This window comes from Cnephaeus nilssonii (assembly GCF_951640355.1).
Source record: "Cnephaeus nilssonii genome assembly, chromosome: 13".
Classification (NCBI taxonomy): domain Eukaryota; kingdom Metazoa; phylum Chordata; class Mammalia; order Chiroptera; family Vespertilionidae; genus Cnephaeus; species Cnephaeus nilssonii.
In genome coordinates, this window is record NC_137084.1 from 83215190 (window position 1) to 83243135 (window position 27946).

The 27946-nt window shown below is 64.7% G+C and overlaps 1 protein-coding gene across 1 annotated transcript; it reads right to left on the reverse strand.

Moving 5' to 3' along the window:
• Positions 1-1133: 1133 nt before the first annotated feature.
• Positions 1134-27946, reverse strand: TRIM29 (tripartite motif containing 29). Its single transcript, XM_079788010.1, has 10 exons — positions 27812-27946; positions 26426-27331; positions 18361-18456; positions 17471-17704; positions 15747-15945; positions 12923-13024; positions 10022-10114; positions 7984-8085; positions 4735-4811; positions 1134-2164 (listed from the first exon to the last, which is right to left on the reverse strand). The coding sequence occupies exons 2-10, from the start codon at positions 27224-27226 to the stop codon at positions 2102-2104; spliced, it is 1767 nt and encodes a 588-aa protein (XP_079644136.1). The 5' UTR covers positions 27227-27331; positions 27812-27946; the 3' UTR covers positions 1134-2101.

The window sequence follows — 27946 nt, forward strand, 5'->3', positions numbered from 1 at the left end:
CCTGAGGAGGCGGGCGAACGGGGCTGCCCGGTTTCTGTAGCCGGCGGCCCTGAGCCCTCTGTCTCAGAACGTGTGTCAGTCATCATTCACCCGTCGCTCAGGGTCGGTGTCAGCCCCGGCGCGGGAGCAGAGCTGGATGGGCCGAGCCCTGGCCGGTCTGAAGGCAGGGGAGGCAGTGGGCTGGCAGTGGGACCCTGGGGATTTGGGACTCCCATCCATCTGGCGGTCACCCCGTCCTGATCAGGGTGCCCCAGCCTGGGACCATGTTCAGTTTTCCAGTCCCTTCCAACCACCCTCACTGTAGTCTATTCGAGCCGGGAGGGGCCTAGTGATGACCCAGCGTAAGCGCCTCGTGTTGTGCGTGGGGAAGGGCAAGCCAGAGAGGGCAGGCAGCCTGCCCAGCTCAAGTGACCAGCCAGGAGGGGAGCGCCCACGCCCGCCAGGGAGGGGGGGGGGCATGGCCCAGGTCAGCATGGACAGGACTTGCTGGGCCTGAGGAAGGAGGATGGAAGTGGGTCTGTTCTCCGTGCCTCCCGATCCGGGGGAGATGCCCCTCGCCCCACCTCCCCTCCCCTGATTGCTGTATCGCCACAGCTCCAGCATGGATGGAGCCGGTAGGGATGAAGGGGGATCGATGCTTGGGGGGGTCCCGCCGACGTGGCTGTTTCGTCTTCTCACCTCCAGGCCTTCACCCTCCAGGTGAGGCCCAGGCCCGGGACAGGCAGGGACCCAGCTGCCCCCTGGCTGTCAGCCCGGGAACTCAGACAGACCTGGGTCCCCGTCCACTCCCCTCCTCTGGGGCTGCAGGGCTCGGGGAAGGACCCAGGGCGTGGCAGCCAGGACCTGTCTCTGAGAACCCGGGCGTCCCGGAGGCCAGGAGCGCGGCCCCTCACCGTCAGGGCCACAGGCCTGCAGGGCGGCCCAGGGAGATGGGCTGCTGGGTGCGGAGCCCGGAGGCCGGAGGGCAAAGCACCCAGCCCTACTGTGCCCGCTCCTTCCAGGTGCCACAGGGCCCTCCAAGGGTCAGGCCCCTTCACCTTCCCCTGCGCTCCTGCCCGGTCCTCTGTCTTCCTCTTGAGGGATGCGCTTGTTCAACACAACACGGAAGAAGCAGCCATCAGTGGTTTATTGAGGGGCGGCCTGAGCTGAATGTCTGCCCGCCCTCCTCCTGCAAGCGGCCCAGCCTCCCGGCCGAGGAGGGAGGGGAGTGAGAAGAATGGCCCCGTTAGCTGCACGGTTTGGTCTCTCTGCGGGCAGCGGGGGAGAGGGAGACTGCGCTGGGCGGGGGGAGGGGCGTGGGCTGCGGGCAGCGGGGAGGCACCTCATTGAGGAGCGTGGCCGTTGGGAGCGGTGCCCACCGCCCATGGCCAGGGGATTCGGTTACAGAGCTGGGGGCCCTGCAGGTCAGTGACAGTCCCGCAGGGCAGCTGGGCCGGGGCTCCACTGTCCAGGGAGCTGCTTATCTCAGAGAGAGGCCCGTTCGGGCTGAAGTCGCACCAGCCGGGCGTGCCGCCCGCCTGAGGGACCGCACATCCAAAGGGGGTGGGGAGCCCCAGGGTGATGCCCAGACCCCGAGCAGCCTCCCTCTGTCGTGGCCACGGCTGAAGGTCTGCCGGGCTGGGCATGGGCAGGAAGGGCCAGGGCAGGGCACAAGCAACAGTCTCCCCTGGACGGGCCCACGCGGGTGGGAGGTGAGGGCTGGGTCAGGCGCCACGGCTCGCTGCATGGGGCCAGGGCTTGGAGGCAGGGCCACAGGCCTGAGGCAGCCGGGCCTGGGCAGGGAGGCAGGCTGGCACCATGTGGCACCCACCGCTAGTCCCACTGAAGAGAAAGGTGGGGGTCGGGGCAAGAAGCCCACTTGTCTCCCACCCCGTGATGCTTGGCTTCTGAGCACAACGAAGACCGGGACCGTTAGAAGCCTAACGCGGGAGAGCGGCCTGGGTAGGGTGTGCCAATGGGGAAGGTGGGGCTGGCCAGGACGGCGATTGGGGGCGGGCAGAGGGCTGGGGACGGCGGGCACAGGACCGGCCTTCCTGCAGCCCTGAGGACAGTAGGAGAGCAGCGGGGTCAGCGGGAGGGGGCGCCTCATTCCCTCTGGAGCTCACGGGGCCTCGTTGGAGCCAATCCCGCTGCCTTTGTTGACGTAGAACGGCCGGTGGTGAGACTGCGGGAACAAGAGCAGTTAGCGGTGCGGATGGCGGGGATCCCACTAGCCGGACCCACCCCACCCTAACCCCCCGGGAAGCAGCAGTGGTCTGAACCCCAACAATTCTACGAGCTGTGGCCTAACTAACCTGCAAGCTCGATCTATCCTGTGATCAGGACTGGGCCCCCATGCTACAGAGTTTCCAGGTTCAAATCCTAATTAGAGTCCATTTCCCGCCATTGGTTGGTGAGCTTGACCCTCAGGCCCTCATCCAGTTCCCGCCACGGCCCGGGCCGCCCAGCACTGCCGCTCTCGCTCTGCAGGGCTCTCTGCTCGGCAGAGCCCCAGGGCACTGCTCACGGTGGGGTTGCCGCAGCCACCCAGTTCCCGGCTCCTGCTCGCAGACCCCTTTACAGAGGAGCAAGCCGAGGCGCGAGAGGCTCAGCAATCTGCCCCCCGGCCACTCAGCTGGTAAGTAGAGGAGCCGAACGCCAGGCCCAGCAGCCGGGTCCACGTCCATCCACCATCCCCACCCATTCTCCAAACCACTTCTGGGTCTCGAGGGCTTTGGTGCTCGCTGCTCCCTTTGCCTGAACCTCCTGACAGAGGCGGCGGAGAGGCCTGCGCCCGCCCCGGCCCAGCAGGGACCACGGCCCGTCTCAGTCTCCTCTTCCATCCTGGCTCCTCCTCGGGACTCAGGAAGCCTCTCAGGACAGAGCCAGCGCCGCCGCCCCTCGGGTCTGTGTGACATTGAGCAGCGACGTCCAGACTCCGCGCTCCCCTCGCTTCCTAGGCCCCTGGCGAGCACTGTGGCCTCGTCCCTGAGCTGGTCAGAGGCGGAGCCCAGCAGCACCCCCTGACCCCCTGACCTCCTGACCCTGACCCAGGAGACACCAGGCGCCTCCAGCCCTGCCCTTGGCCTTGCCAGCTTAGACCCTATATTTCCTAGGACTCCTTGCTGAGCCCAGTCCCCAGCAGGCCTGGGGCCTGGGGAATGTGGGGCTGAGGCCTCAGCTCATGCCTCAGGGACCCCACCTATAAGCAAGGGAAGAGATGGAGGCCAGGGAGAGAATGACAGGCGAGGCACACAGCCACTTAGCCGCAGCGTCTGGACCAGGTCTCCGGACCCCACGTGCCCGCTGGACCCCAAGCCTTCAATACAGCAAAGGGGACGGCCTGGCCGTGGCTGCACCTTGCTTTCAGGGAGGCGGGTCAGTGAGATGGGCCGCAGGTCGGTGTGAGAAGGCTGAAAGGCTAATTCCAATGTAACCCTGGTATTTGGGGGGCTAGCAATCTGAATCTGTGCCAGCAAGCCCAGTGTGCACTCTTGATAACCTATAATTAACTCACTGCCTCTTTCCCAGAAACTGGCCTTGCAAGACCTGTTACCTAAATACAGAGGCAAAAACGATGAACAGCCTGGCGGGGAGGGAGGGGGGGTTATTAGCGCTGGTACCAGGCCAGACCATCAGATATGGTCTCAAGACCCCCAACACCTGGGCCCTTTTTGCAAAGCCCGGGAAAGGACCCGAAGCATAATCCATATTTGCGGGACAAAGACACCGGAAAGATATAAAAGAGAGGCCCCTGCATGTTACTTTGCTCAGACTTGGGAAGTGATCTGCTGAGTCCGCCGGCGTAATAAACTGTGTCACTCCTTTTCTCTAAAGCGTGGCTTGGTTTTCTCCCGTCTTCTGCAACAAGTGAGCCGTGCTGCCTTTTAGGCCCCGAGCGGTGGGCGGGCAGAGACACAGAGCCCAGGGCACCTGAGCAGGCCCCCCCGCCCCCCCGGCCCTCTGTGGGTCACAGTCACCGCTGTGAGGGTTGGAAGAGCTATGAAATCATCCCAGCCGTCGGACTCATGTTATACATGGGGAAACTAAGGCACCGAGGAAGAATGGCTCCCATGAGGTCACATGGCAAGTTGGTGAGAGGCCTGGGGCGCAGCCCCCAGGCCGCCCAGCCCCCTGGCATAGAATCACCCGCCTCTTCTCCAGGCTCTGGGCGCGGCGGCAGGCACCATGCCCGGCCAGCACCTCGAGGTGGCCATGAGCCCCCTCCCTGGGCAGCGGGCTGACCCCTGCAGGGCCGGGCCTGGCCTCCGTGGGAGAGCCTGCGGAGACTGTGGTACAGCATCTGAGGGAGCCCTGAGGGCTGAGGTCTGTGCAGGGCCCGCATGTCAGCTACTGAAACCTAAACACGTCTGCTCCTGTTGGCAGCCGCGGCCTCACTACTCCCACCGCCTCCCCCATGCTGCCCCGGGTGCCGGCCCCCGGCTGAGCGTGTCGCCCGCCCAGCTGCAGCAGAGCCGTCATTCAGCAAGCACAGGTGCCCAGCAGCCACCGGCCAATCACAGCCCAGGCCGCCCGCTTACAGATGAGAACACTGAGGCTCAGAAAGTCCCTGCTGACTTACGCCCCCTGCCTGTGAGCCCTGGGTTCCTACTGCCCTTAGCTGTGTGCATGGCCCACAGATGTCACCGTCCCCCACAGGCCCCGGGCAAGTGACGGCTGTCACTGGGGAGCCCCATTTAGCGCCCGTCTGGCCACGCCTGGCCTGGGCAGACTCTCGCACGGCTCCGCACTCACCAGCAAAGTCTGCTTGCCAGATTTCCAAGTCTGGGGCTGGACCTTGGGGCTCTGGCTCCGCATGAGGGAGGGGTAGCCTGGGGAGACAGAGCTGTGGTCAGAGGAGGCCTGGGCGCAGGGAGCCCCCAGGGCGCGGACCCATCTCCAAAGTGACCGCCAAGCTCCATCCAGCCCGTTCCCAAGGAGAGCCCCCGAGGACGTGTGCAGCCCCCAGGGTCCCACGGGGGAAACCTGGGAGGCTAGCCAGAGGGAGAAGCCGAGGCAGACAGAGAGGAGGAACGGGCCAGACGGGCTGGGCCAGCAGCAGGGGCGTGTCCCCCAATCCAGGTCAGGGTCACTCCACTCTGGAAATTTCCTCCCTGTCCCCCACAACCGCCCCACCCCCTCCTGAAGCCTCACCCCTCCCAGAGCCCAGGAAAGCCTCTTCACAGCACAGCCTGCCGCTCCGCCAGGAGGCCCCGCGCCCTGCTGCACGCTGTGCCCTCCCTGCCGGCCCACTCGGGGGCTCCCGCTGGGACTCTGCGTGTCTCCCGGAGCCCCGCCCCATCTCTGCGAGCCCCGCGGCCGCCCAGCACCGCAGCGAACGAGCCGGGCCGATGCAAACCCAGGTTTGCTGGACACCAGCCCCGCCCTCGGGCTCTGCAGCCCCTCCTGCGTCGAAGCAGGAGGACGGCCCTGGAGGGGCAGCTATCGCCCTGTGCTGTGGTCCAGGGTTGAGCCCAGGCCGGGGCCTGCAGCAGGGGTCCTGGGGGTCCCCTGGGAGTCTGGGAGAGCTGTGGCCACAGGACTGGGAGAGGCCCTCAGTGCCAGCCAGGCTAGACCCTCTGGGCAGGAGCGGAGCCCGGGAAAGGCCCGGAAGCAGAGGGACTCGGGAAGTCAGCAGGCCCTGCCCTGGCCGGTGCTCAGCAGGTTGGAGCCTCGTCCCGTGCACCACAGGGTTGCGGGTTCGGTTCCTCGTTGGGGCGCACGCCTAGGCTGCAGGTTCCACCCCTGGTCAGGGCATGTGTGGCAGGCAGCTGACCAATGTTTCTCTCACATCGACGTTTCTCTTCTTGCTCTCTCTCCCCTTCTCTCTAAAAATCAATAAACATATCTTTGCATGATGTTTATAGTGTGGGATTCATGAGGTCAAACAATTAAAAAAGAAAGAAAGCCCGGCCGGTGTGGCTCAGTGGTTGAGCGTCGACCTATGAACCAGGAGGTCAGGGTTTGATTCCCCCTCAGGGCACACGCCCGGTTGCCGGCTTGATCCCCAGTGTGGGGCGTGCAGGAGGCAGCTGATCAATATTCTCATCATTGATGTCTCTCTCTCTCCCTCTCCCTTCCTCTCTGAAATCAATAAAAAACACAAAACATTAAAAATTTTAAAAAAATCAACAGGTTTGTCCCTGGCGAGGGCCAGCGAGAGCCCTTGGGGACCAAGGCTGCTCAGACCCAGAAGCCAGCAGCACCGGCCGGCAGGGTGCCGCCGCCGGCCTCCCCGGGCGCTGGGCGGGGCGGAGACACGCAGAGAGCCCGGCTCTGCCTGCACCGGGGGCCTTGGAAAGAGGCCCACTGCCCCCGACGGGAGCCGAGAGTCCCACTTCTCCGTGTCCAGGAAGAAAACCCCACACCAGCCGGAGAGGGGGTGGGGCCGCAGGAGGGGTAGGGCAGCCAGGGTGACAGTGGGACCCACCCTCTCCCGGAGGAGGGACCAGGACGTAGAAGTGGCGAGAGCCCACAAGCTGCCACCGTCCCGTGTGGGAGAGAAAGGGGCGGGGACAGACAGGTACCAGGGCTAATTTTAAACAGCTCATGGGTGTCCAAGGGCCTGGAAAACTCTGTGGTGGCCTGTCCCCAGGGGGGGAAGTGGTCGGGGGGCCTCCCAGGGCCTGCTGGGAGAGAAAGGCGTTAGCGGAGGGAGTTCGGGGGCTGCCGTCCCGCAGCCAGGCTCAGCCCCGCCCCCCTGCCCCCCGTGCTGGGAGCGTGCTCTCCGCCTCCTGAGCTGCGGGCGGGCACGGGGCGGGGCTGGTCCTGGGGCGTCTCCTGGCTGCACCGGCCCTGCCTCCCTCCAGGGCCTTCCCCGGGGCTGGTGAGCTGGTCTGTGGGGGTGGCCACAGGTGTCCCAGCTATTCCTGGAGGACGTGGTGCGTGGAGGGGGCCCGCCTAAGGCCAGGTGAGGACACAGGGAGCAGGCACCCCCGCCTCACCCCTGCCGGGCGGCCTTTGCCTGGGCCTGACCGCAGAGCAGGGAGGGATCCGTTGAGGGATCCGTTAGAAGCCAGACAGGCCACGGGGACCCCGTTCCCTAGCTCCTGCCCGAGGGCACCCTCTTCACCTGGCTGATCGTTCCAAACCTCTGCCCTGGGCACAGGCTGGGTCCCAGCCGGGAAGAGGGGGCTGAGGATGAAGCCACCTTCAGAGGCCGCAGGCAGGTTGCTACCAGAATGTACTGGCTAAAAAATGCCAACAGCGTAGGCTGAGATCAGCACACGGAGCTCTGGGTCTCCTCTCCACTGAGCCTGTGCCCGTGCAGACAGGCGGCCGAAGCTCTGACAGGCGGCACCTCTGATGACGGGGCCGCTCTGGAAAGCCCGCCCTGCGAGCCCTGCCCTCCCCCGGAGCCTCCCCCTCCCCCATCCGCCATCCTGTCTTCCAGGCCAGGCATCTTCGGTGCCGGAACACGGGCGGGCTCCCTGCCCCATGGCTCACCAAGCCTGGACATCTCCAAAGAGACGTGAGGGCCTGGGACCCCCTGTGAGGGGTTTGGCGCGAGCCTCCCCTCAAAGCGACCCCCCTCCAGGGCCCGAGGGCTGACTATTCAGCCACGTAGAGCCTGGGAGTGGATCAGACGTGGAGGCCCTGGAGGTCCTGGCGCCCCTTTCCCCAAAGCAGCTGGAGGGCTTTGGCTCTGCGGGCCGCTGACAGGTGCCACCTGGCCACAGGGTTCAGCTCACCCAGCAGGGCGACGGGGTGAGCACAGGGAAGGGAGCTCTCTGCAGTGGGGAGACTCGGGGCTCAGCCCCCAACACCTGGGGATGTGGGGAGGAGGGGGTGTAGAGGGTGTGGCCGTGCCCCGGCGCCCACAGGGGACAGTGCGATTCAACAGTCCCAAGAACGCTGCTGCCCGCCGCTGCCGCCCTGGGGAGGGAGCGTGGCTCCCGGCTCCCAGCCCAGGGCTCAGGCCCTGGGAGGCCAGGGCCTGGCGAGTGAGGAGCAGGCCAGGTGCAGGGCCAGGTGCAGGGCGGTGGGAGCGGGCTCAGAGCTCACCTTTCAGGGAGAAGGAGGAGCTGCCTGGGACCCCGGGCGGGGCCAGGTCCTCGGGGCCCTGCACGGTGGAGGAGTACTCCCAGACGCGCGACGTGTAGTTACCTGCGGGCGGAGGAGAGGGTCAGGCCACAGCGCCGGCCAGAGGCCAGAGCCAGGACGAGGCCATTCCTGGGACTGTCCGGTCCTCACCGGGTCTCAAGCCAGGAGGACGCTGGGCCCACTCACCTCCTGCCAATCAAAGCTGTCCTTCCGAACTAGGAAGTGCTGCGCCCTGCCCGCCCCGCAGGCCCACGGCCGTCCATGAAGGCTCAAAGCCCACACCGCACGGCCCGCCTCTCCCCACAGCCTCCCCCCCCCCCGGCTCCCCCTCGTGCCCTCTCCATCACTGCACTTGGGGTTCCTCGCACACCGCAGGCTCCCTCCTGCCCAGGCTTTTTGCACAGACCAGGCCTGGGGTACTCCCTGTGCACCCCCACTCTCAGCAAATCCATGTGTTGGTCTTCAGTGTCAGCATCCACGTCACCTCCCCAAATCTGTGTGAGCTCACCACCCCCCTCACCACACGCCTGCCCCCGCGGTGCAGGTGCGTGTTCAGCTGTCTGTCTCCCTGCTGGGCTCCGAGGGCAGCAGGCACCCGTGCCCGGCACAGAGCCCGGCCCAGAAGGGGGTCCTCGGATGGCTGACAGATGGACGAGTGAGCAAATGAACAAATAAACGCAAACATGGGCTAAACGTTCGACAGGGCAGCTGCGACACCTCCTGGCACTGTGCTCACCGGGCGGGGCAGCTGACACGTGTCCATTTGCAAGCATGTCCCTGTGGCCTGCAGGGAAGGAGGCAGCTGGCGGGGGGGGGGGCATACAGGACAGTGGGGGTCCTCAGGGCCCCTCCTCTGACGCCTCCTGTCCGTCCAGCCGCAGGGTCCCAGTCCTGAGACCTCCCACCGCTGCCTGGAGGGCGGTCTGGGCTCAGCAGTCAGAGGGCTGGTTGTCCACCTGCTGCAGGTGAGCCCGCCCACAGGGTCCCCAGGAAGTCTCTGCAGCCGGGACCTCAGCCAGCACGTCCATGGGCCATGGGCCTGGCCCTGTCATTCCCTCATTCGTCTGTTCTTTCTCTCTCTCTCTCTCTCTCTCTCTCTCTCTCTCTCCCTTTAACAAGTGTCTCCTGAGTCCCTTCGAGCCCGAGGTGGCGGATGTGAGGACAGACCCAGCTTGGCCCTCACAGTCTGCCGTGCCCGTGATGGTGCACAGTCCAGTCCTGGACATGAGGCCGGGCGCTGCCCCGTCCAGGGGGTCCTGCCTCCAGATCTCCAGGACTTCGTTTCCTCTGAAGAGGCCCAGACTGGCCTCTGCAGACTGGCTCTGTGCCAGGGGGGCTGGGAGCTGGCTCAGTCTCCCCGCCTCCCTCTGCACGGGGCTGGGCAGCACCAGGGGCCCCGGGAGGGGCCAGGCCCCCAGCTGGGCTCCCCAAGCCCACCGCCTGCCCTCGGCGTGAGGTCCACCGCGGCACCTGGCAGAGGCTGGGCACCTGGCCGTCCCCGGGAGGCCAGGGCTCTGTTCCCATCTCATCTCTCCTGGGCCCAAGGGCATGTCACCCTCCCCTCTCATGGCAGGGCACCCCCCTGACGCCCAGGGCGGGCCCATCCTCACCATGCCACCCTGCCCCTTACGGCAACAGGAGTCTGGCTTCACCGCTGTCGGCTTTGCAAGGTGTAAGCACGCAAATCTGCAAGGTCCCTCCTGCCCCGACACATGCTGAGGGGCGCCCCCAAATCCACCCAGGCCCCAGTTCCCCTGCTTGTCCCCAAGCAGAAGGTCCCCAGACTCAGGCTCCCAGGAGGCCCTGCTCCCGCGGCCTGAGGCAGTGGCTCACACCCGCACACACAGGCACACTCGCCCTTTACACTCAGCAGGGCCCTTCCGTCCACTTCTGAGCTCACAACCCCTCCAAAGCCCCCTTCACCTAGGATTGGAAGCCCCGCCCACGGCCCTCCCCGCTCCCCCTGAGCCCCGCCCCCCTCGCCCTGAGCCCCCCCTACCTTTGGTGCCATAGAGATTGTTGAAGTTCTTCTGGTTGATGTCCTTGGGGAGGCGGCTGGGGGACACGGGCTGGTACGACGTCCTGGCCCCCACTGGGAAGCAAAGGGGGAGGGCTGTCATCACAGAAGGTGGCTGGCTTGCTCGGGGCCGGCGCCCGGGACCTGAAGGCCCAGTGCCTGTCCCAAGGCCCAGAGGCCACTACGACAGCTCACTGGGGTCTGGAGTAAGGCGACCGTTTCATTTACCCCCAAGTCCCCATCGGGACACATTCTGTTCCAGCCAAGAGCACCAGGTGTGGCTTGGACAGCCTGGGCACGGAGGCGTCTGGTCCCCTGCTCGACACTGTGGGTCACCAGAGGCTGGAGCGGCCAGAGCCCTGTGGCTGCACCCCCGCGGCCGGGACACGGGCTCCTGTGAGGGCGGGTGGCCACGGGGACCGTGAGGTGCTGGATGGAGGCCCTGGGCCCTGAAGGGCTGAGGAGCCCATGGACTTGGCAGGTGCTTCCCCGGGAGAGGGTCCTCGCCCCCCCCCGCCCCGCCCACCATCCCAGTGTGGCCTCTGACATCAGTCTTGAGATGGCGACGGACTGGGATACACCCCCCTTTATAGACGAGAAAACACACTCCTGCACTAGACGGCGTGGCTTGGGGGTTGACTGTCGGCCTAGGAACCAGGAGGTCAGGGTTCGATTCCCGGTCAGGGCACACGCCTGGGCTGTGGGCTCCATCCCCAGTGTGGGGCGTGCAGGAGGCAGCCGATCAGTGATTCTCTCTCATCACTAATGTTTCTCTCTCCCCCTTCCTCTCGGAGATCAATAGAACATATTTTTAAAAAAGAAAGCACACTCAGGTCCTTCTGTGGGCCCCTCCCTCCGCAGAGCCAGCCCCGTCCGCCCCAGCCCCTGCCCGGCACCTGCTGGTCCTCCCTCCGCCCCTCCCCCCGCCCCACCCCCCCGCAGTGCTCGCACCCTCCCCAGGGCCCTCCGCCCCTCCCCCCGCCCCTCCCCCCGCAGTGCTCGCACCCTCCCCAGGGCCCTCCGCCCCTCCCCCCGCCCCTCCCCCCGCAGTGCTCGCACCCTCCCCAGGGCCCTCCGCCCTCCCCCCGCCCCTCCCCCCGCAGTGCTCGCACCCTCCCCAGGGCCCTCCGCCCCTCCCCCCGCCCCTCCCCCGCAGTGCTCGCACCCTCCCCAGGGCCCTCCGCCCTCCCTCCGCCCTCCCCCCGCCCCTCCCCCGCAGTGCTCGCACCCTCCCCAGGGCCCTCTGCATTGAGTCGCTGTCTCTTGCCGGGCCCTCCTGGGAGCCTGGCTGACCAGCCCGCTGCCCGGAGCCCCAGACCCCAGCGGCCGGCCCTCCAGGGGCCTCGCTTCCTGAGTCTCTGACCTCCTTAGCCTTCGCTGGTCTCTGCCTCCAGCCCAGGAGCCCCCAGAGGGCACATCTCCTCCTGCTCCAGGGCAGGCGGGGCCGGGGCACGGGGTCGGGGGGCCCTGCGTCTCCCCTGCAGATGCCCAGCCTCACGTACAGGGCATCCTCTTCTCAGACAGGGACAGAGGGGCCGTGACAGGCCGGCTCTCAGGGGCCACGGTGGGGTGCTCTGCCCTCCCCACCCCTGCCCTCCACCTCACAGCCTGCAGGGGAGCTGCCCTCCCCACCACTGTCCTCAGAATGGGGGGCAGAGCAGGGGCAACTCGGGGCTTGATGCCCAGCAGGGTCTGGCCCAGAGGCCTGGGGAGCGAGGAGAGAGGGCCTGGTGGGGAGCTGGGATCTCCCAGAACTGCGTCCGAAGGGCAGGACTCGCCGTCCACACCGGGACTGTGGGGCGGGGGCAGGTGCTGCCGCCTCGCCAGGCCTCCACCTGAAGTCCAGGTGCTGTTTTCTCATTGGGTGGGGCAGCTCCTCCGAACTGAGCTCATCCCTCCCACCCCTGCACCCCACCCACTGTGTGTCCCGGGTGAGTCAGTGCAGGACTGAGGCCTCCTCCACGCGACCCAGGGGTCCCCACCTTCCCTCGCCTCTCCCCGCACGTATTCTCCCCCCAAACGTGCCTGCACCCCTCCCCCACACATGCCTGCACCCCTCCCCCACACATGCCTGCACACCTCCCCCCACATGCCTGCACACACTCCCCCACACATGCCTGCACCCCTCTCCCCACACATGCCTGCACCCCTCCCCCACACATGCCTGCACCCCTCCCCACACATGCTTGCACCCCTCCCCACAATGCCTGCACCCCTCCCCACACATGCCTGCACCCTCCCCACACATGCCTGCACCCTCCCCACAATGCCTGCACCCTCCCCACAATGCCTGCACCCCTCCCCCCACATGCCTGCACCCTCCCCACACATGCTTGCACCCTCCCCACAATGCCTGCACCCCTCCCCACAATGCCTGCACCCCTCCCCCCACATGCCTGCACCCTCCCCACAATGCCTGCACCCCTCCCCCCACATGCCTGCACCCTCCCCACACATGCCTGCACCCCTCCCCCTGCGGCTGGCGGGCCACACCCGCCTTACGTAAGGGGCATTGTTGTGGTGCCAAAGAATGGGACAGGCTCCCACAGGCAGGACAGGCAGGCGCTGGCCTGCACCCCACCCCGCGGCACCCTCTCGGGCGGGGAAGGCGGCCCACAGCGGAGGGAGAGCCGCCCGATGCGAACACCGAGGCGGCAGCCAGACCCAGCGGGGCCGGGCGGGAGGAGTGGGAAGGAAGGGTGGGGCTGGAGGCGAGGGAAGGTGGGGACCCCTGGGTCGTGAGGAGGGAAGCCCCTGAGGAGCAGGGTGCCAGGTCATAGGTCATCCGAACAGGCACATGCTGAGATGGTCCCAGGCGAACAGGACAGCGCCCTCGCCCACCCAGGGCGCCTGGCGAGTCTTTCCGCGAAGCAGGGCCCTTACCCTTGGGCGTGAGGTACATGGAATATCTCTTCATGGTGTCGGGCGCACCCCAGTCGCTGGCGTAGCTGCTAGTGTAGTTGCTCATGTAGCGATGGTCACCCCCTGGGAGGAAGGAGCCAGGCGGTCAGCGGAGGGGCTGAGGGGAGCAGCTGCCCCGGGGCACCCCGGCTTCGCTGAGGCAGTGCCCCACCCGCTGTTTCCGGAGAGGCACGGCTCCCAGCCTCAGAGAAGGCAACACCGGCCGCACCCCCTCTGCTTGGGGCCCCGGGGCGCAGGGGGCTCTGCCCGCCCTGCACAGACCGGGAGCTGTGTGCACAGACTGGGGAGCGGTGTGCACAGACAGGGGAGCCGTGTGCACAGACCGGGGAGCTGTGTGCACAGACCGGGGAGCTGTGTGCACAGACCGGGAGCCGTGTGCACAGACCGGGGAGCCGTGTGCACAGACCGGGGAGCTGTGTGCACAGACCGGGAGCCGTGTGCACAGACAGGGGAGCCGTGTGCACAGACCGGGGAGCTGTGTGCACAGACCGGGGAGCGGTGTGCACAGACCGGGAGCCGTGTGCACAGACCGGGAGCCGTGTGCACAGACCGGGAGCCGTGTGCACAGACAGGGGAGCCGTGTGCACAGACCGGGAGCCGTGTGCACAGACCGGGGAGCCGTGTGCACAGACCGGGGACCTGCATCTGCCAGGCGCTGCTGACTCCCCTCCCCATCTGACAGGCACGCAGCCCCTGCGCCCCCAAGACGCAGCCCAGGGCATGGGCGAGGAGCCTGGGCTCAGGAAGCCACTGGCCCGATGTGGCTGGGCCAGCGAGGACCCGGGGTGAGCCCAGCCCCCCACTGCTGCATCCCTCGGGCGGGCTGATGCCCAGGCTGGCCCCCAGACTGGGCTTGAGAGGTGTGCAGAGGAGTGAGCTCTCAGAATGGGCACGACTCCTCCCCCGCCCGCCCCTCACTCCTCAAAACCCAGTGTGGCTCCCTGCTGCCCCCAGCCCTCCTCCTCACTCCCTCTCCTCACTCCTTCCCTCTCCTCTGCTCCCCTGCCCTGCCCGCCCCTCCCGGGAGGGAAGAGTGGCTCGTCCCTCATGCTGCACCTGTCCCTGTGCCCAGCAGCCCTGGCACGCAGGAGGCATCCCTGACAGCCCTGGCTGTGGCTCAGCCCTTCCTGGCCCCGCCCGGAGGAAGGCGGCTGGTGCAGGTCTCTGCCGGCAGAATGAGGCCCTGGCCTGTGGGCGGCCGGCCTCAGGGGGCAGGACGGTCACAAGGGTCTCCCCGTTCCCACAGCCAAACACGTTCCCAGCAACACTGTGGCCGCAACAAGAACCAACACGGAGGCCGGGCCCCGGGCGCAGGTGCGGGCTGCTGACGTCAGAGGCACCCCTGCTCCCGGGGCCGCCGCCCTCACACCTGACGGAGGCCGTGGCCGACAACCGTGACCCAGAAATGGCCAGGGGTGGGGCAGGCCACCTGGGCCCGTCGGGCCATCCTCACGGGTCTGGCCAGCCCTCACCTCCCCCAGGTGGGCGCCCGGGGCTGTGGCCACCACACGCTCCCGCCCTCCGCGTGGCGCCAGCCGCCCCTTGGACGGGATGAGATGGGCGAGGGTCGCAGAGCGTGAGAGCTGCCGGTGCCTGCTGGGCGGGTGCCTGAAAAGCTGCTCCTCGGAGCCCCGGCCCTGGCCCGGGAGACGGGCTACAGCTGCCGAGAGCTCAGATGCTGGCGCGGAGAGCGGGCGGGGCCTCCGCCTGCCAGCCTCACCCCTTTGTCATCGCACCGTCATTAGCAGGAGGGTTTCGGGAGCCAAGTGCCGCTGAAGCCAAATCTCGTCTCACTGCCGTGGCTGACCCGTCCTCAGAGACACCGTGTGATGCCACCACCACCCAGACATGCAGGGGCCCCGCGGGGCCTGGCACTGCTGCACCCCAAAACGGCACACGCTGCGCCTGCCCGCCTCCTCGGGTGTCTGGGGCCAGAAGCCGTTAGTCAGGCGGTGTCCCCGGCCGGGGCCGGCCCAGGACCAGGCGGGGCTCTGGGGACGGAAGGGGCTGGGACGGGGGCAGGGTAGGTCCCAGGGTCGGAGGCTTTCCGTGAGGCTCTTCAGTGGCCTCTGTGGGTGGAGCAGGAGCAGGATTCAGAAGAGACGCTGCCTTCAGGGGAGCTGGGGAGTCACCAGGACAGGCCTGGCTCCCCAGGCCGGCCTCTGAGCTCAGAGGTGTCCCACCGGCCCCGCCCCGACCCCCAGGCCGGCCCGGCTCTGAGCTCAGAGGACTCAGCACAGGTGACGGGCAAGCTCTCTCTCCAGCCCAGGTGCAGTCCTAGGCCCACCTCCCGAGGTCTGCAAAGCCCTTACACGTGGCAACACAGCCCGGCCGGCGGGGCTCAGGGGTGAGCATGGACCTATGAACCAGGAGGTCACGGTTCGATTCCAGGCAGGGCTCATGCCCGGGTTGTGGGTTTGATCCCCAGTGAGGGATATGCAGGAGGCGGCCGATCCATGATTCCCTCTCATCATTGATCAATAAAATATTTTTTAAAAAGAAGTGGCAGCGTCCACCCAGCGGCTGGACTGGGCCTGGCATCAGACGCAGCCCCTGAGCCTGACGGGCGACCACAGAAGAGAGACATGTGGGCGCCGGCGGCCCCTGCCCGAGGCCCCTGCAGGGCTGCCTGCCTTTGGCAGCAAGTCCAATGGGGCTGCACCCCAGCAGCCCTAGTACCACTACCACAGGTGCGATGGTGGCGGGGCCAATGGGCCCGCCGTGGGGGCAGCCAGGACTGACCGGGAGGAACGTGCCGCGGCCACGGCCGCCGGCGAGGACCCACCGTTCTCCGCGGGGCTCCTCTCGATGAAGCTGCGGCTCAGGTCAGCCTTGCACACCTTCTCCACGTGGCGCATGCACACGTTCAGCAGGTCGTCCCGGCAGTTGCCCAGCGCCTGCCCCAGGCCCTCCCCCTCCAGCAGCACTCGGTAGCTGGGCAGGGGTGGGGGCAGGGAGTAATTGCTCATCAGCGCGCCAAATTCCTGCAAGGAGGGAAAGCGGCCCTTAGTCTGGGGCGGGGTGGTCTTGGAACCGTCCGCAGGGGCTGTCACGGGCAGTTGGCAGTCTCCACACTGGAGCCGGAAGAGCCGGGGTTAGACCCAGCTCTGCTGTTAACGAGCCCATTTCTCTCCATAAAATGGAAGCGTTTGGCCCTGGCCTGTTTGGGTCAGTGGGTAGAGCATCGGCCTGTGGATGGAAGAGTCCTGGATTCAATTCCCGTCAAGGGCATGTGCCCGGGTTGTGAGTTCCGGTTGGGGCACATGAGGGAGGCAACATGGATTTGTGTCTCTCACATCGATGTTTCTCTGCCTCTCCCTCTCCCTTCCACTCTCTCTAAAAATCAATGGAAAAATATCCTCGGGTGAGGATGAAAACATTTTTAATGAAATGAAATGAAATGAAATGAAATGAAATGAAATGAAATGAAATGAAATGAAATGGGAAAGAGTTTGACTAAAGCCCACGGATGCCAATGCCCTGACAGCACGGCGGCCAGCCATGGGCCTCCGTGGCTCCCACCGCCACACGGTGCGCCACGCCTGTCCGTGGGGTGAGGTGGCGGCTCCCTGGCAGGATGGGGGTGAGAGCCCTAAAAAAGGCGGAATTTTAGAGCGTCTGCCAGTCAGGGCAGCACCTCCGTCCAGGCGCTCGGTCCCGCCGCCTCACCTTTGAACTCCTCTCCCTCCCCTCTCACCGGAGAACCCCTTTACTTTCCAAATCCTAAGGGGCCTGCAAGACCCGGCTCAGTCCCACCTCCTCCGCACGCCGCCCCAGCTCCCTCCGCCTGCGCGCCCCTCCCAGGGCCTCCGGGACCCCCCTCCTGAACCACCTGGTCGAGCAGTGACTTCCACATGCATATACGTTGCTCTCCGATTGTCTGGATGCAGCTCCTTGGGGACCAAACCATGACCCCTAGTGAGAGGACCAGGCAGGCAGGAGTATCCAAAGCCCTCCAGCAGACAGGAGGACAGATGGATGACCAGGCCAACAGCCAAGATCAAGGACAACAGCCCTAGCTGGTGTGGCTCAGTGGATAGAGCGTCGGTCTGTGGACTAAAGGGTCCTGGGTTTGATTCCGGTCAAGGGCACAGGCCCGAGTTGTGGGCACGATCCCCAGTAGGGAGTGTGCAGGAGGCAGCCGATCCATGATTCTCTCTCATCATTGATGTTTCTCTCTCTCCCTTCCTCTCTGAAATCAATAAAAAATATATCATAATAAAAATTTTAAAAAAAGATCCAGGACAACATATATGCAACGCTTCTCGGCCACAATCCCACACCCGAGCAGGCGTCACTGACCGTCACAGACTCCCTCCTGCGCGGCGACAGCACTGCCTGAGGGCCAAGTGGCCCTGGGCGCCATCCTCCATCAGGCAGGGAAATGGCTCGGGTAGAAGAATTAAGGGGAGAGGTGGGCTGGGGCGTGGGTGGTGAGTGATGGGTGCATGGAAGGTGGGCGACGGTGGTGCCTGGAAGGCGGGGTGGCGGGGGGGGGGCTGCCCTCACCTGCAGGAAGAGCACCGAGTCGCTGATGCTGTGCAGCTGCTCCCGCGTCTGCTTGTCCTCCTGCAGCACCTGGGCCCGCTGGTCCAGGGCGTCCACGATCACCTTCACCTGGCCCACGGCGTCCTGCTCCCGCTGCTCCAGCGCCGCCCTCACCTCCTCCTTCTGCTTCTCCAGGTCCCGCACCAGCTCCCGGAAGCTCTGCTCCAAGACGGCCTTCTCACTGGTGGTGAAGCTCTGGGTGCGGAGCGAGGGCACCGAGGGAGGCGGGGTCGGTCACTGGGCGTTCCCGGCCGCAGCGAGCCTTTACATTCCCAGCACCGTCGGGTCTTTCCCACCCACAGAGCCTGGTGGGCCAAGAAGCTCACTCGAGGCATCACGGAGAAGCCAGCTCTGATGGAGTGGCCAGGGGTGTACAGCCCGCCCTTCCTTATCCACCACCACACCTCCCCGCCCCGGTGGGCAACGCTGTGGGCCCAAGAGGGCCCGGGAGTCCGGCTGTGCTCCCTGGAACCTCAACCAGGACCCAACACCACCAGGAAGTGAACCGATGCATGCGTATGTGGCCGGGCCACGAGTCAGATGTGGTTTGAATTACTCAGACCATGGCACACGCACACCTAACCTCCTGGCACAGGGAGCGAGCAATGGCAAGCCTTTGGCAGCTGGTGGCCTGCGCAGACAATGGGGGCATCGGAAGGTGGTGGTTCTAGAGTCTGTCTGCCCTGGAATGATGTCACGTGAGTGTCGGGGATGGGTAGGATCCCACTTGTACCCCTGGCCCCGAAGGAGACGAGGAATTGGCCAGAACGCCAACGCGAGTGGGAGAACCGGGAGAAAACCAGCGTGGGGTCAACGTGGCCTGAGCCTCTGCGGGAGGGGCGGCTGTGCACCTTGATGCGGTCCTTCTCCTTCTGCCACTTGTCGGCTTCGTCCTCCAGCTCGATGATCTTGAGCTGCAGCTGCTCCTTCTGCAGGGACAGCTCTGTCTGCGGGGAGGGCCGGGGGGGGGAGGAGGCGTCAGGGGGCGGGAGGAGTGGGGAGTGGTCCCCACCCGACAGGAGAAGGCACAGGCACCTGGGAGCCTGGGGTGCACCAGGTCCCCCCCTTGCCCCCTGGGCGTTACATGCAGAGCCCCCCCTTCCGCAGCGTCTCCCTGAGGAACATGAAGTATCCACAACTGCCGGGAATGTGTCTCCATCGCTAGAGTCTGAGCAGCCGCCACGGACCTCCACAGGCCAGGCCTGGAGGCTCCCCTCGCCGGGCAGTGCTGCGGGAACCACTGCAGACCGGGGGGTGGGGGTGGGGCGCGAGGTGAAGAGAGCTCCCATGGTGGGGGGCGGGGGGCGGGGGGGGGGGTCTGGAAAGCATGCCCCGGGCTTCCCCGCTGAGACTAGTTCCTCTCGGGAGAGGTGAGGGCAGGGTTTGGCCTGGGCTCTGGAGGAAGGCTGGGGAGAAGCCACTGCCACAGACATGGGCAGGAAGACAGCGCGCAGGAGTGACCTCACGTTGGCCCGCAGCGCGCAGAGGCCGGGCCGTGGACGCCGCTCAGCCCGCATGCTCGCAGGGGTGGAGCCGGCCAAGCCCAGGCCTGGAGGCCCGTGGAGTCTGGGCCTGGTAGGCAGATGGCGCTGGGAGGAAGGGACATGAGGTTGGACAGTGGGCCTGTCCCAGGCTGAAGGGGCAGGCGGAGGCTGGGCGCCGTCACTGGCTCAGGAATGGAGGAGCTGGCCTTGAGTTTCTCCCCGCCCCCCCCCCCCCCCCCCACACACACACACACACACAAGGTCTGGCAGACGGGAGAGCAGAGAATAAAAGTGCGTGCAGGGTGCGCTCCCACCTCAGGCCCGGGGCATCCAGGAGGGACCCGCCCAGAGCACAGGACTGGGCATCCGAAGGCTTAACTCCGGTACTGTCCCCTCCGGGCAGGGGCCTTCGCAGCTCCCCTGTGCACACGCCTCACCTTTCATGGAGGTGGGAAGGGGGCTGCCTCCAAGGAGCTGTGGGTTCCCTGGGACAGGAAAGGGACGCTCTCAGCAGGTGCCTGGCACAGGGCACCTTCCCCGGCAGTGTGCCAGGCAGGCCAGCAGGGCACCGCGAGCGAGGGCAGACGGGCAGGCGAAGCCGGGAGCACGGCCTGGGTGGTGCACACGAGCGCTGTGAGGCGGACACTCGGGCACAGAGGGACGTGTGCGCAGAGAGGCCGGGGAGGGCGCTTTGGAGCAGCGGTCGCCAACCTTTCGGACCTCGCGGACCTCCGTGGCCCAGGGACCACCGGTTGGCGACCGCTGCTTTAGATTAAAGATGCAAAATAGATCCGGAGGTTTGGAGGACACGGGGCACCCAGAATGGAGGTGGGAAAAGGGGGGACTGGGGGACGATTTGACCAGAGCAGGCGGAGGCCAGAGGAGCCCCGTGTCTGGAGGGAGCAGTGGTGCGGGGCTCGGGGGCGGGGAGCGGACGAGGCCATGTCGAGGCTGCGGGCGCGACAAGGACAGCGTGGACTCACTGGCCAAGAGCAGGAAGAGGCTCTGACCACAGAGGAAGAGGGTCCGATGAGGTTAGAAAATGTTTCAACAGCCAGGCCACCCGGCCCGCGTGGCTCAGGGGTGGAGCCTCGACCTACGAACCAGGAGGTCAGGGTTTGATTCCCCGGCAGGGCACAGGCCTGGGCTGCGGGCTCGACCCCAGCATGGGGCGTGCGGGAGGCAGCCGATCCGTGATTGTCTCTCCTCACTGATGTTTCTCTCTCTCCCTCTCCCTTCTGCTCTGAAATCAATAAAAAACTATTTTAAAAATAATAAAAAAGCCTGGGCCAAGGGCAAGGGAGCCAGCCCCAGGAGGAACGGGTGGCTGGCCGTGCACCGCGGGAGGGGAGGGACCCGAGTGGAGATGCGCTGCCCGCAGCCGTGGGTGGGAGGTCAGCTGGGCGAGGCCAGTCTCATCTCTCTGGGACACGAGGAAGCTGCACACCAAGTGTGTCAAACTCGCGGCCCACGGGCCACACACGGCCCACAATGAATGTTTTTGCGGCCCAGCCAATATAATGGTATGAATAACAATTTCATAACTTACATTTTACAATATCCTGTTATACATAATTATTATTATTTTTCTTTTTAAAAATATGGAACGCTTCACGAATTTGCGTGTCATCCTTGCACAGGGGCCATGCCAGCCCTCTCTGTATCGTTCCAGTTTTAGCAGATGTGCTGCCGAAGCGAGCACGGTACATAATTATTAACAACGAACCACAGCGTTCGCTAATGGCTGACGACTACAATCGTGCTGCATTCATTTCCCTTCCGCGCCTTCCGCGCAGGCACGCCATTTCTCTCCGCTAACACCAGCAGCGAATATTTTAGCAGCCGATGGCCACGTCCTTAGTCTTGGACTGACTTGTTTGGTGTGCGCAACAGGAAATATTTCGCTTTCGGAGAACAAGAAAAATAGGTTTATTTGCGTTACGCTTATTAATTTGTGCAGTTATTCAGTGTCTGGTAAGTTAATGTTCAAGAAAAAATATTAATGTTTATTAAAATGTTCTATTATTTTATGTTAATGATGACATTTATTTCAGCCCTTTGTAGTCAGCACGTCTCTCCCGAAATAAACCTCCGTTTCTATGAAAATGGAAGCTTTTGTTTGTTTGCGGCCACATCCACTCACCCCTTGTTGAGTGGCCCGTGTCGGCCTGAGTCTGACACGCCTGCTGTCCCCTGTGCGCGGCTCCGGCAGCACAGCCGCAGGCCAGCCCCGCAGAGCTCAGCGGCCTGGGGAGGGAACCGGGACCACAGGCTGTGCTGCTACCACGGCCCCTTCTCAGCTCTGGGTGAAGGGTTTGGGGGAGACCCTAGCGGTGTACTCAGCCTCTGGGTGCCCCTTGTCAACACCCCTGCTGGGAAAGGCGGGACAGACCGAACACCGGGACACCGCGCAGCACGAGGGGAGAAGGGGCACTGATTGCATCACTGAGCACCTACTGTGTGCCCGCCATTGCGCCTCTCACCGGTACCCCTGCGGAGTGCGGGTTGTAAAGATCAGAAACCACCACGTTTAAAATGGCAGGTGAGAAATACATCACTGAGGACGCCGAGCTGTCTTAACGCGGACACCGACCTATAGCAATCTGCCAGGCTACGGAGCCTTAGTTCTTGAGATCTAAGCGTGTTGTTGTTGTTTTTTTTTAATTATTGTCTTTTAAATGTTTGGAAGTTATTTTGTCCAAGTACTTAATGTAGTTTGGCTCAAGTAGTTTTAAAATTTAAATGGATATTTTAGCATTTAACGGAAGAAATGGCTCTGGTTTACCTGAGAAGAATGGCAGCATGACTTGGTGTAGACTTAAAAGAGTACATGTTGTGACTATCTTATAAGGTGGAATGGTCATTGAAATATCAAGGACTTGAGTAATTGTATTTCCTGAATAAATGTATGTTTATGAGTTTTCTAACTTAAAAAAAATAAACAAAGATGCAGAAACCAAGGCCTGGAAATCTGGCCAAGCTCGCCTGAGCCCTCACAGCTAGAAAGTGGTGAGACCAGGAGGCAGCAACCCTCGGTTCTGCCGTGCGGCCGCCTGGCCTCTGGGCTGTCCCTGTACCTGCCCGGCCACCCCCGCTCCCGCGCTGCTTCAGCCCACAGGCTTCCCACCTCGCAGGGGGCAGTTTGGTGATCCCACCCCTTCCTCTTGGTGCCCCCCATGCCCTCCTTATTGCCCTTGGGCCCCAGCTCTCTCTCCTCCTCTCCCTTGGAAGGTGATGAAAGTCATGTCTGATGGGGCCTCAGGAACGGGGGTTCCCCTCCCTCCTGACTTCCTCCTACTCCCCAGTTCATCCTCTTCACCTGCCCAGGCCTGTCCCTAAACGCCTCCTTTGTTCCGCTTCCACACTTGTCTGGCTGCCTCTTGCTCTGAGGCCCCGGGGGAGCAGAGGTCTCCTTGAGAGCAGAGAGCGGCTCAGCATGTGCCCACCTGGGGGAGGCCTCCAGCTGCAGACACACCTGGACACGCACCTGGACACTCCCACTGCCCTCGGGGAGGGGCGACTGAGATCAGGCCATGATCTCCCTCTGGCCGCATCAACCACACGGGCCACTGGCTGGCGCATTCCCCAAACGAACCAGTTAATTGCCAAATTTGTACTCTCCGACAAGCGGTGATTATCTGGATGACAATCTGAGACGCTCAAGCTCCCCGTTTCCTCTCGGTGCCCACAGCGGCTCCCCCTCCTGCTTCCTCAGGGGTCAGGCGGGGGGGGGGGGGGCTAAGACGGGTGGGAGAGCATCACCAGGCCAGCGCCACGGCTGTGGCCCTTGGGGAAGTCACCCCACTTTCCGGGCCTCGGTTTCCTCCTGGTAACATTGAACTAGATCTGGGATTCCCAACCCGGCAGCACATTAGCAAAGATCCCAGGCTCTGAGCCCTCGACCCAGGACCTCGGGGGCACACCCCGGGCATCTGTGTCCTAACAATTCATCAGGCCATCGGGTCAGAGGTCGACTGTTGGAAGCCACTGGACTCAGGGAGTCCAAGGAGAGCCTGCAACTGGGGAGATAGGACAGCCTGGGCTGCGGCCCCACTAAGGGCTGAGCCAGTACTGCCTCTCCCCAGGCCGTGATGAACTTCAGGTAGGTCTCTGACATCTTTGAACCTTCCTTCCTTCCTTCCTTCCTTCCTTCCTTCCTTCCTTCCTTCCTTCCTTTCTTTCTTTCTTTCTTTCTTTCTTTCTTTCTTTCTCTTTCTTCCTCACCCAAGAATATTTTTCCCATTGATTTTTAGAGAGAGTGAAAGGGAGAGAGGAAGGGAAGGAGGGAGGGAGAAAGATGTGAGAGACACATCGATTGGTTGCCTCCTGCACGCGCCCCAACTGGGCCTGGAATCAAACCCGCCACCTTTTGGTGTGCAGGCTGCCGCTCTACCCACTGAGCACACTGGCCATGGCGAGCCTATTTCTTCATCTATCAAGTCAGTGCAGTAGCCCCACTGGGTGAGACTGTTGTAGGAGTAACCACAGAACGCCGGGGTGTGTCCCCTGAAGCCTGGTGTGCCTCTTGCCCGTTTACCTGTCACTCTCCTGCCGTCCTGTCTCCAGCTTCCCCCTCAGCACCCACAGAGGTCCCCCCACCTCCTTTCCGCCCGCTCCCAGAGCAGGTCTCCCCGCAGACCTCCGGGAAGTGGTCCCGCCCCTCGATCACGGCCAGGCCTTGAGCTGGCTTCTCTTCCTAAGCCCATCCCTGCTCTCTCTCCACAGAGCTCTTGCGCGCACCAGCCCAGCGTTCAGGGCTGAGGGGTCATGACTGCCCGGCCCCGCAGCCGGCAGCTCGGCCTCCGTGGGGAGCCGGGCACCGAGGGGAGAGGCAGGGCTCTGAAGTCAGAGGAGCACCCGGGGCGGAACGCCTCCTGGGAGCAAGCGGCCCTTTGCTGGGAGGAGCAGCCCTCGCTCAGCAACAGGAAGGCCTGGGCAGACGGAGGAGGGGGGCAGGGTGGGTGGCGTGAGGCACAGGGGTGCGTGTGTTCCTTGTTACCTCGTCAGCCGATCCAGCCAGGGGAGCACCCGAGGCCGAGGTGGTAGACACCTGGGGGACCCCTGTGGCATTCGCAGCGAAAGGGACAAGGTTCTGACCCCGGCCGCCCCAGAAGGGCCGTCATGTTGCCACCGAGTGCCCTGCCCCCGCGCTGCCTCTGCTCGGATCCTAGGAGGGAGGGAGGGGAGGAGGGAGGGAGGGGAGGAGGGAGGGAGACGGACACCCTCAGCTCATGGCACCTGCAGCGAAGCAACGTGTCTGCGATGACCTCACCCGGCTCTCACCACCAGCCTGTCCGACAGGTCTGGGCAGAGCTCCCTGGCAGAGTGTGGGCCGGTGCTGGGTCTGAGGGGGTGCGTCAGAAAGGTGCCGGATTGATGTGCGTGTTCATTCTGACCCATTAACCCACGCACTCTGCTTGGTGCCACGGCTGATGCTCCCGCAGAGCCCGGCCCAGGCAGGCTGTCTGCTCTCCCTCCTCCCCGGGCTGGTCTACGCTGCTGGCACCGCACACACATACACAGATGCACGCTCACACATGCATGCACACACACACACACACACACACACACACACACACACAGGCGCACGCACGCTGCATGAAGCTCCCACCATCAAAGTCACGTCTGTGGGTCAGACCCTCTCCCCGGAGGCCCGGAGAGCGCACCGCTGAGTCCTGCCCCTTCAAGGCTGTTCTGAGCTGCTCCCAAAGCTGGACAAGAACTCGGGAGACGGTCCCTCAGACCCTGCAGCTGGACGGGCCCTCCTCCCGGCCTGTCCCCGCCGCAGTGAGGCGGGAGGAGCCTGCAATCCCCGTGCGTGGGCCTTCCGTCATGGTGACTTGTTCACCTGCGGTTGGTGTCGGGCGGAGCCCCCCGAGGAGCTGCTGTGCGCTCTGCCTCCTGCCTGCGCCTGCGCCTCGGGCCCAGCCCCGGACCAGCTGTGCCTTCGGGGAGAGCTGCCCAGGCCCCTCTGACCTCAGGGCGCCTGCGCTTTCCTAGGTGGGCACACCCTTGTTTCAGAGGAAGTTGGCCCAGCCCTTATGAGCCGGACTGAGGGCTGCTGCCGGTCACAGAGCGGGAGCCCCAGGCGGCTCTTGGCTCCATTGTCCTCCCTCCTCGTCCCTGAGGCTTTGACGACATTTTCAAAGCCCCTCGGGTTCCAGGAGGGCAACGTGGGAACCAATCCGTCCAGCCCTCGGTTTCACCGGGAAACCAAGACCCGGTGCACAAAGGTTAGAGTCACACCCAGGAACAGACCGGGCGGGCCCTGGAGCCCAGGCAGAGGCGCTGCCGTGGCCTGGCTGCTGTGGCTGCTGACGATTGCCCCTCATTCTGGGTGATTTCCCAAGTCAGCTCCTGGGGGAGGGGCTCTGTGCCCCCCACATCTCGGCCGCCCAGTAGGAAGGTGGGAGCCAGGCTGGAGTGGGAAAGTGGGGGGAACTGGGAGCACCTCCTTCCTGGGCCGAATGAGGCTTCTGGAGGCATCCAGGTATTTTCCCATCTCCACATGCCCCCCTGCCCAGGGAGAGAGCCACCACAGCTCCTGGTCAGGAGGGCTGGGCATGGCCGTCCTCAGGGTCCCGGGGCTGCCGGGCGAGGCCAAGTCACCGTGGGAGCACCGGCCCAGCACCCATGTGGAAGGAGCCTCGGCCGAAGCTGAGCCCTTAAAGCAGGACCTTCTCCAGGGTTCCCAGTCTACACGCCCCTGCTCCTCCCCACAGCAGCACAGGCAGGGCCACATACACGGAATTCATGCAACACACGTACCTGCCAACCATACAAACACATGCAGACATCCATGTGTGCACATAAACACCCGCATGCCTAGAAACACACACACATATGTATATACCCCACCCACACACAAATGCCAACCTTACTAATAGTGTCCGCCCACGGGCCTAGGCAGGTTCTGCACGCACCCACACGCAAAGCACACGGGGCCGGCCGAGAGGTAAAGGCGGCCAGAGGGGTCAGGCTGGTGGGGGTGGTCAGATAGAGCGGGAGTCGCTGTCCTCTAAATGCAAACTCTAAAGCCAGAGATGAAGGACGTTTGAAAGTCAAATTCCCTCTTCACCCCTGACCCTTTCCCGGGGCCGGCCCTGCTCAGAGCGAATGGAGACTCTCCCTTAAATAAAAAGGAGGACCGGCCAGCCCGGCTCAGAGCAGGCCTGAGAGCCGACTCTCGGGTCTGGCGGGTTGGCCCTGAGCTCTTGGCCAGGCCCCCATCTTCCCTGAGCCTCTGCCTGCTCCTCCAGGGGAAGGCCTGTCTCCTAAGGCCCGGGGCTGCTTCCGACCCTCAGCCGGGGGTGTGCCGGGGCAGGAGAGAGTCGGGGACCGAGGAGGCGGCAGCCCCAAAGCTTAGGGCCCCGTGGAGGAGAGCAGGCGGCAGAGCCTGCGTGAGGGAGGGCGCCGGGCCAGGGGCGGTTACCTCCTTCTCGGCCTTGGCCTCCTCCACGGTCACGGTGTTGTGGCTCTTGTGCTCCTGGAACATGCACAGGTAGCAGATGCAGGTCTGGTCCGTCTGGCAGAAGAGCTCCATGGTCTTGCCGTGCAGCGGGCACTTGCGGGCCTCGAAGTCGCCGATGGGCTCCAGCAGCGGGTGGTCGCGGAAGGCGGCGCCCTCCAGGTGCGGCTTGAGGTGCAGCTCGCAGAAGGAGGCCTGGCACACCAGGCAGGACTTGACGGCCTTCTGCTTGTTGCCGATGCAGGAGTCGCACAGGACCTCCTCGGCGCCCGGCTTGGCGCGCGGCAGGCTGCCCAGGCCCGCCCGGGGGGAGCTGTGCCTCCGGGCGCCCCCGGGCTCCCCGGCGGGCAGGGCGGGCTTGCGGGGCTCCGAGAAGATGGACTTGCGCAGCTCCCCCTTCTCGGCGAAGGTGACCGGGGGCTTCTTGGCGGCCCCCAGCTGCAGCCCCGCGTAGGGGGACCTCCGGCCGTCCCCGGAGTCCATGCTGAAGTAGTTGGGGCCCTTGTCGTCCGCCGACTCCACGAACTGGATGATGGGCCGCCGCCACTCGCTCCCCAGGAACAGCGAGCTCTTCCCCTCCCCTGGCTTTGGGGTGCCGCCCGGGCTCCTGCCCTCAGCCGCCTCCCCGCTGTGCCCGTTGGTGGTCTTGGCGTCTTTACCGTCCACCTTGGCCCCGGTCTCAGGGCTGCCCGCGGGGCCTGGCAGGCTGCGGGCTTCCCTGGCCTCCGGGCTGGCCCCGTTGCTCCGGGCGGCGTCGGCGTCCATGGCAGGCGCTTGGCGGGTCTGTCTCAGGTCAGGGGCTGCGGCGGTGGCTTCTCGGCGGCGTCTGCTGGGCAGTGGGACCGGCAGCGGCGGAGCCCGGAGACACACCTGGAGGGAGAGGGGGGAGGCGGGGAGGGCGGGCTGGGCGAGCCCACGCAGGGCTGCCTCCAGGCAGGGCAGCTCATCTCCCAGGCCACACCCTGCACATTCAGACCCGCCCGATCTCGGAAAGGAGGGTTCTCCCCCCCCCCCCCCCCTGTGTAATTGTTTGCTACAGCTCAGCGCCAGTCGGGCTGCTTCGTTCCGACGCACCTTTTAAAGGGGAGCCTCTCTGACTGGGGGCCAGCTTTGCTGAGCCGAGCGGCCCCGGGGGCAGAGGGCTGGGAACTGGGTCACAAAGCCGAGCACCGAGTGATGTGCGGGCCTGGGTTTCAGAGGGGAGGCTCCCTGCCCGCGGCGGGGGTGGGGGTGGGGGTGTTGCTCCTCGTCTTACGGGAAAGGATGGGTGCTAGGGATTTTAGGTTTGGAATGAAATGGCTACCAATTATTTAACTCCCCTTGCCAAGGCCCAGGCACTGTCCTCCGTACCTTACAATCCAACAACCTGCTCAGTGATGCCGCTTAACAGACGAGAAAACGGAAGCTCTAGGACGAGAAGGCACTGGCCTACGTCACCTGGGAGAACTGGCATTTGAACCCAAGGCCTAGAGATGCTCGGCTCTG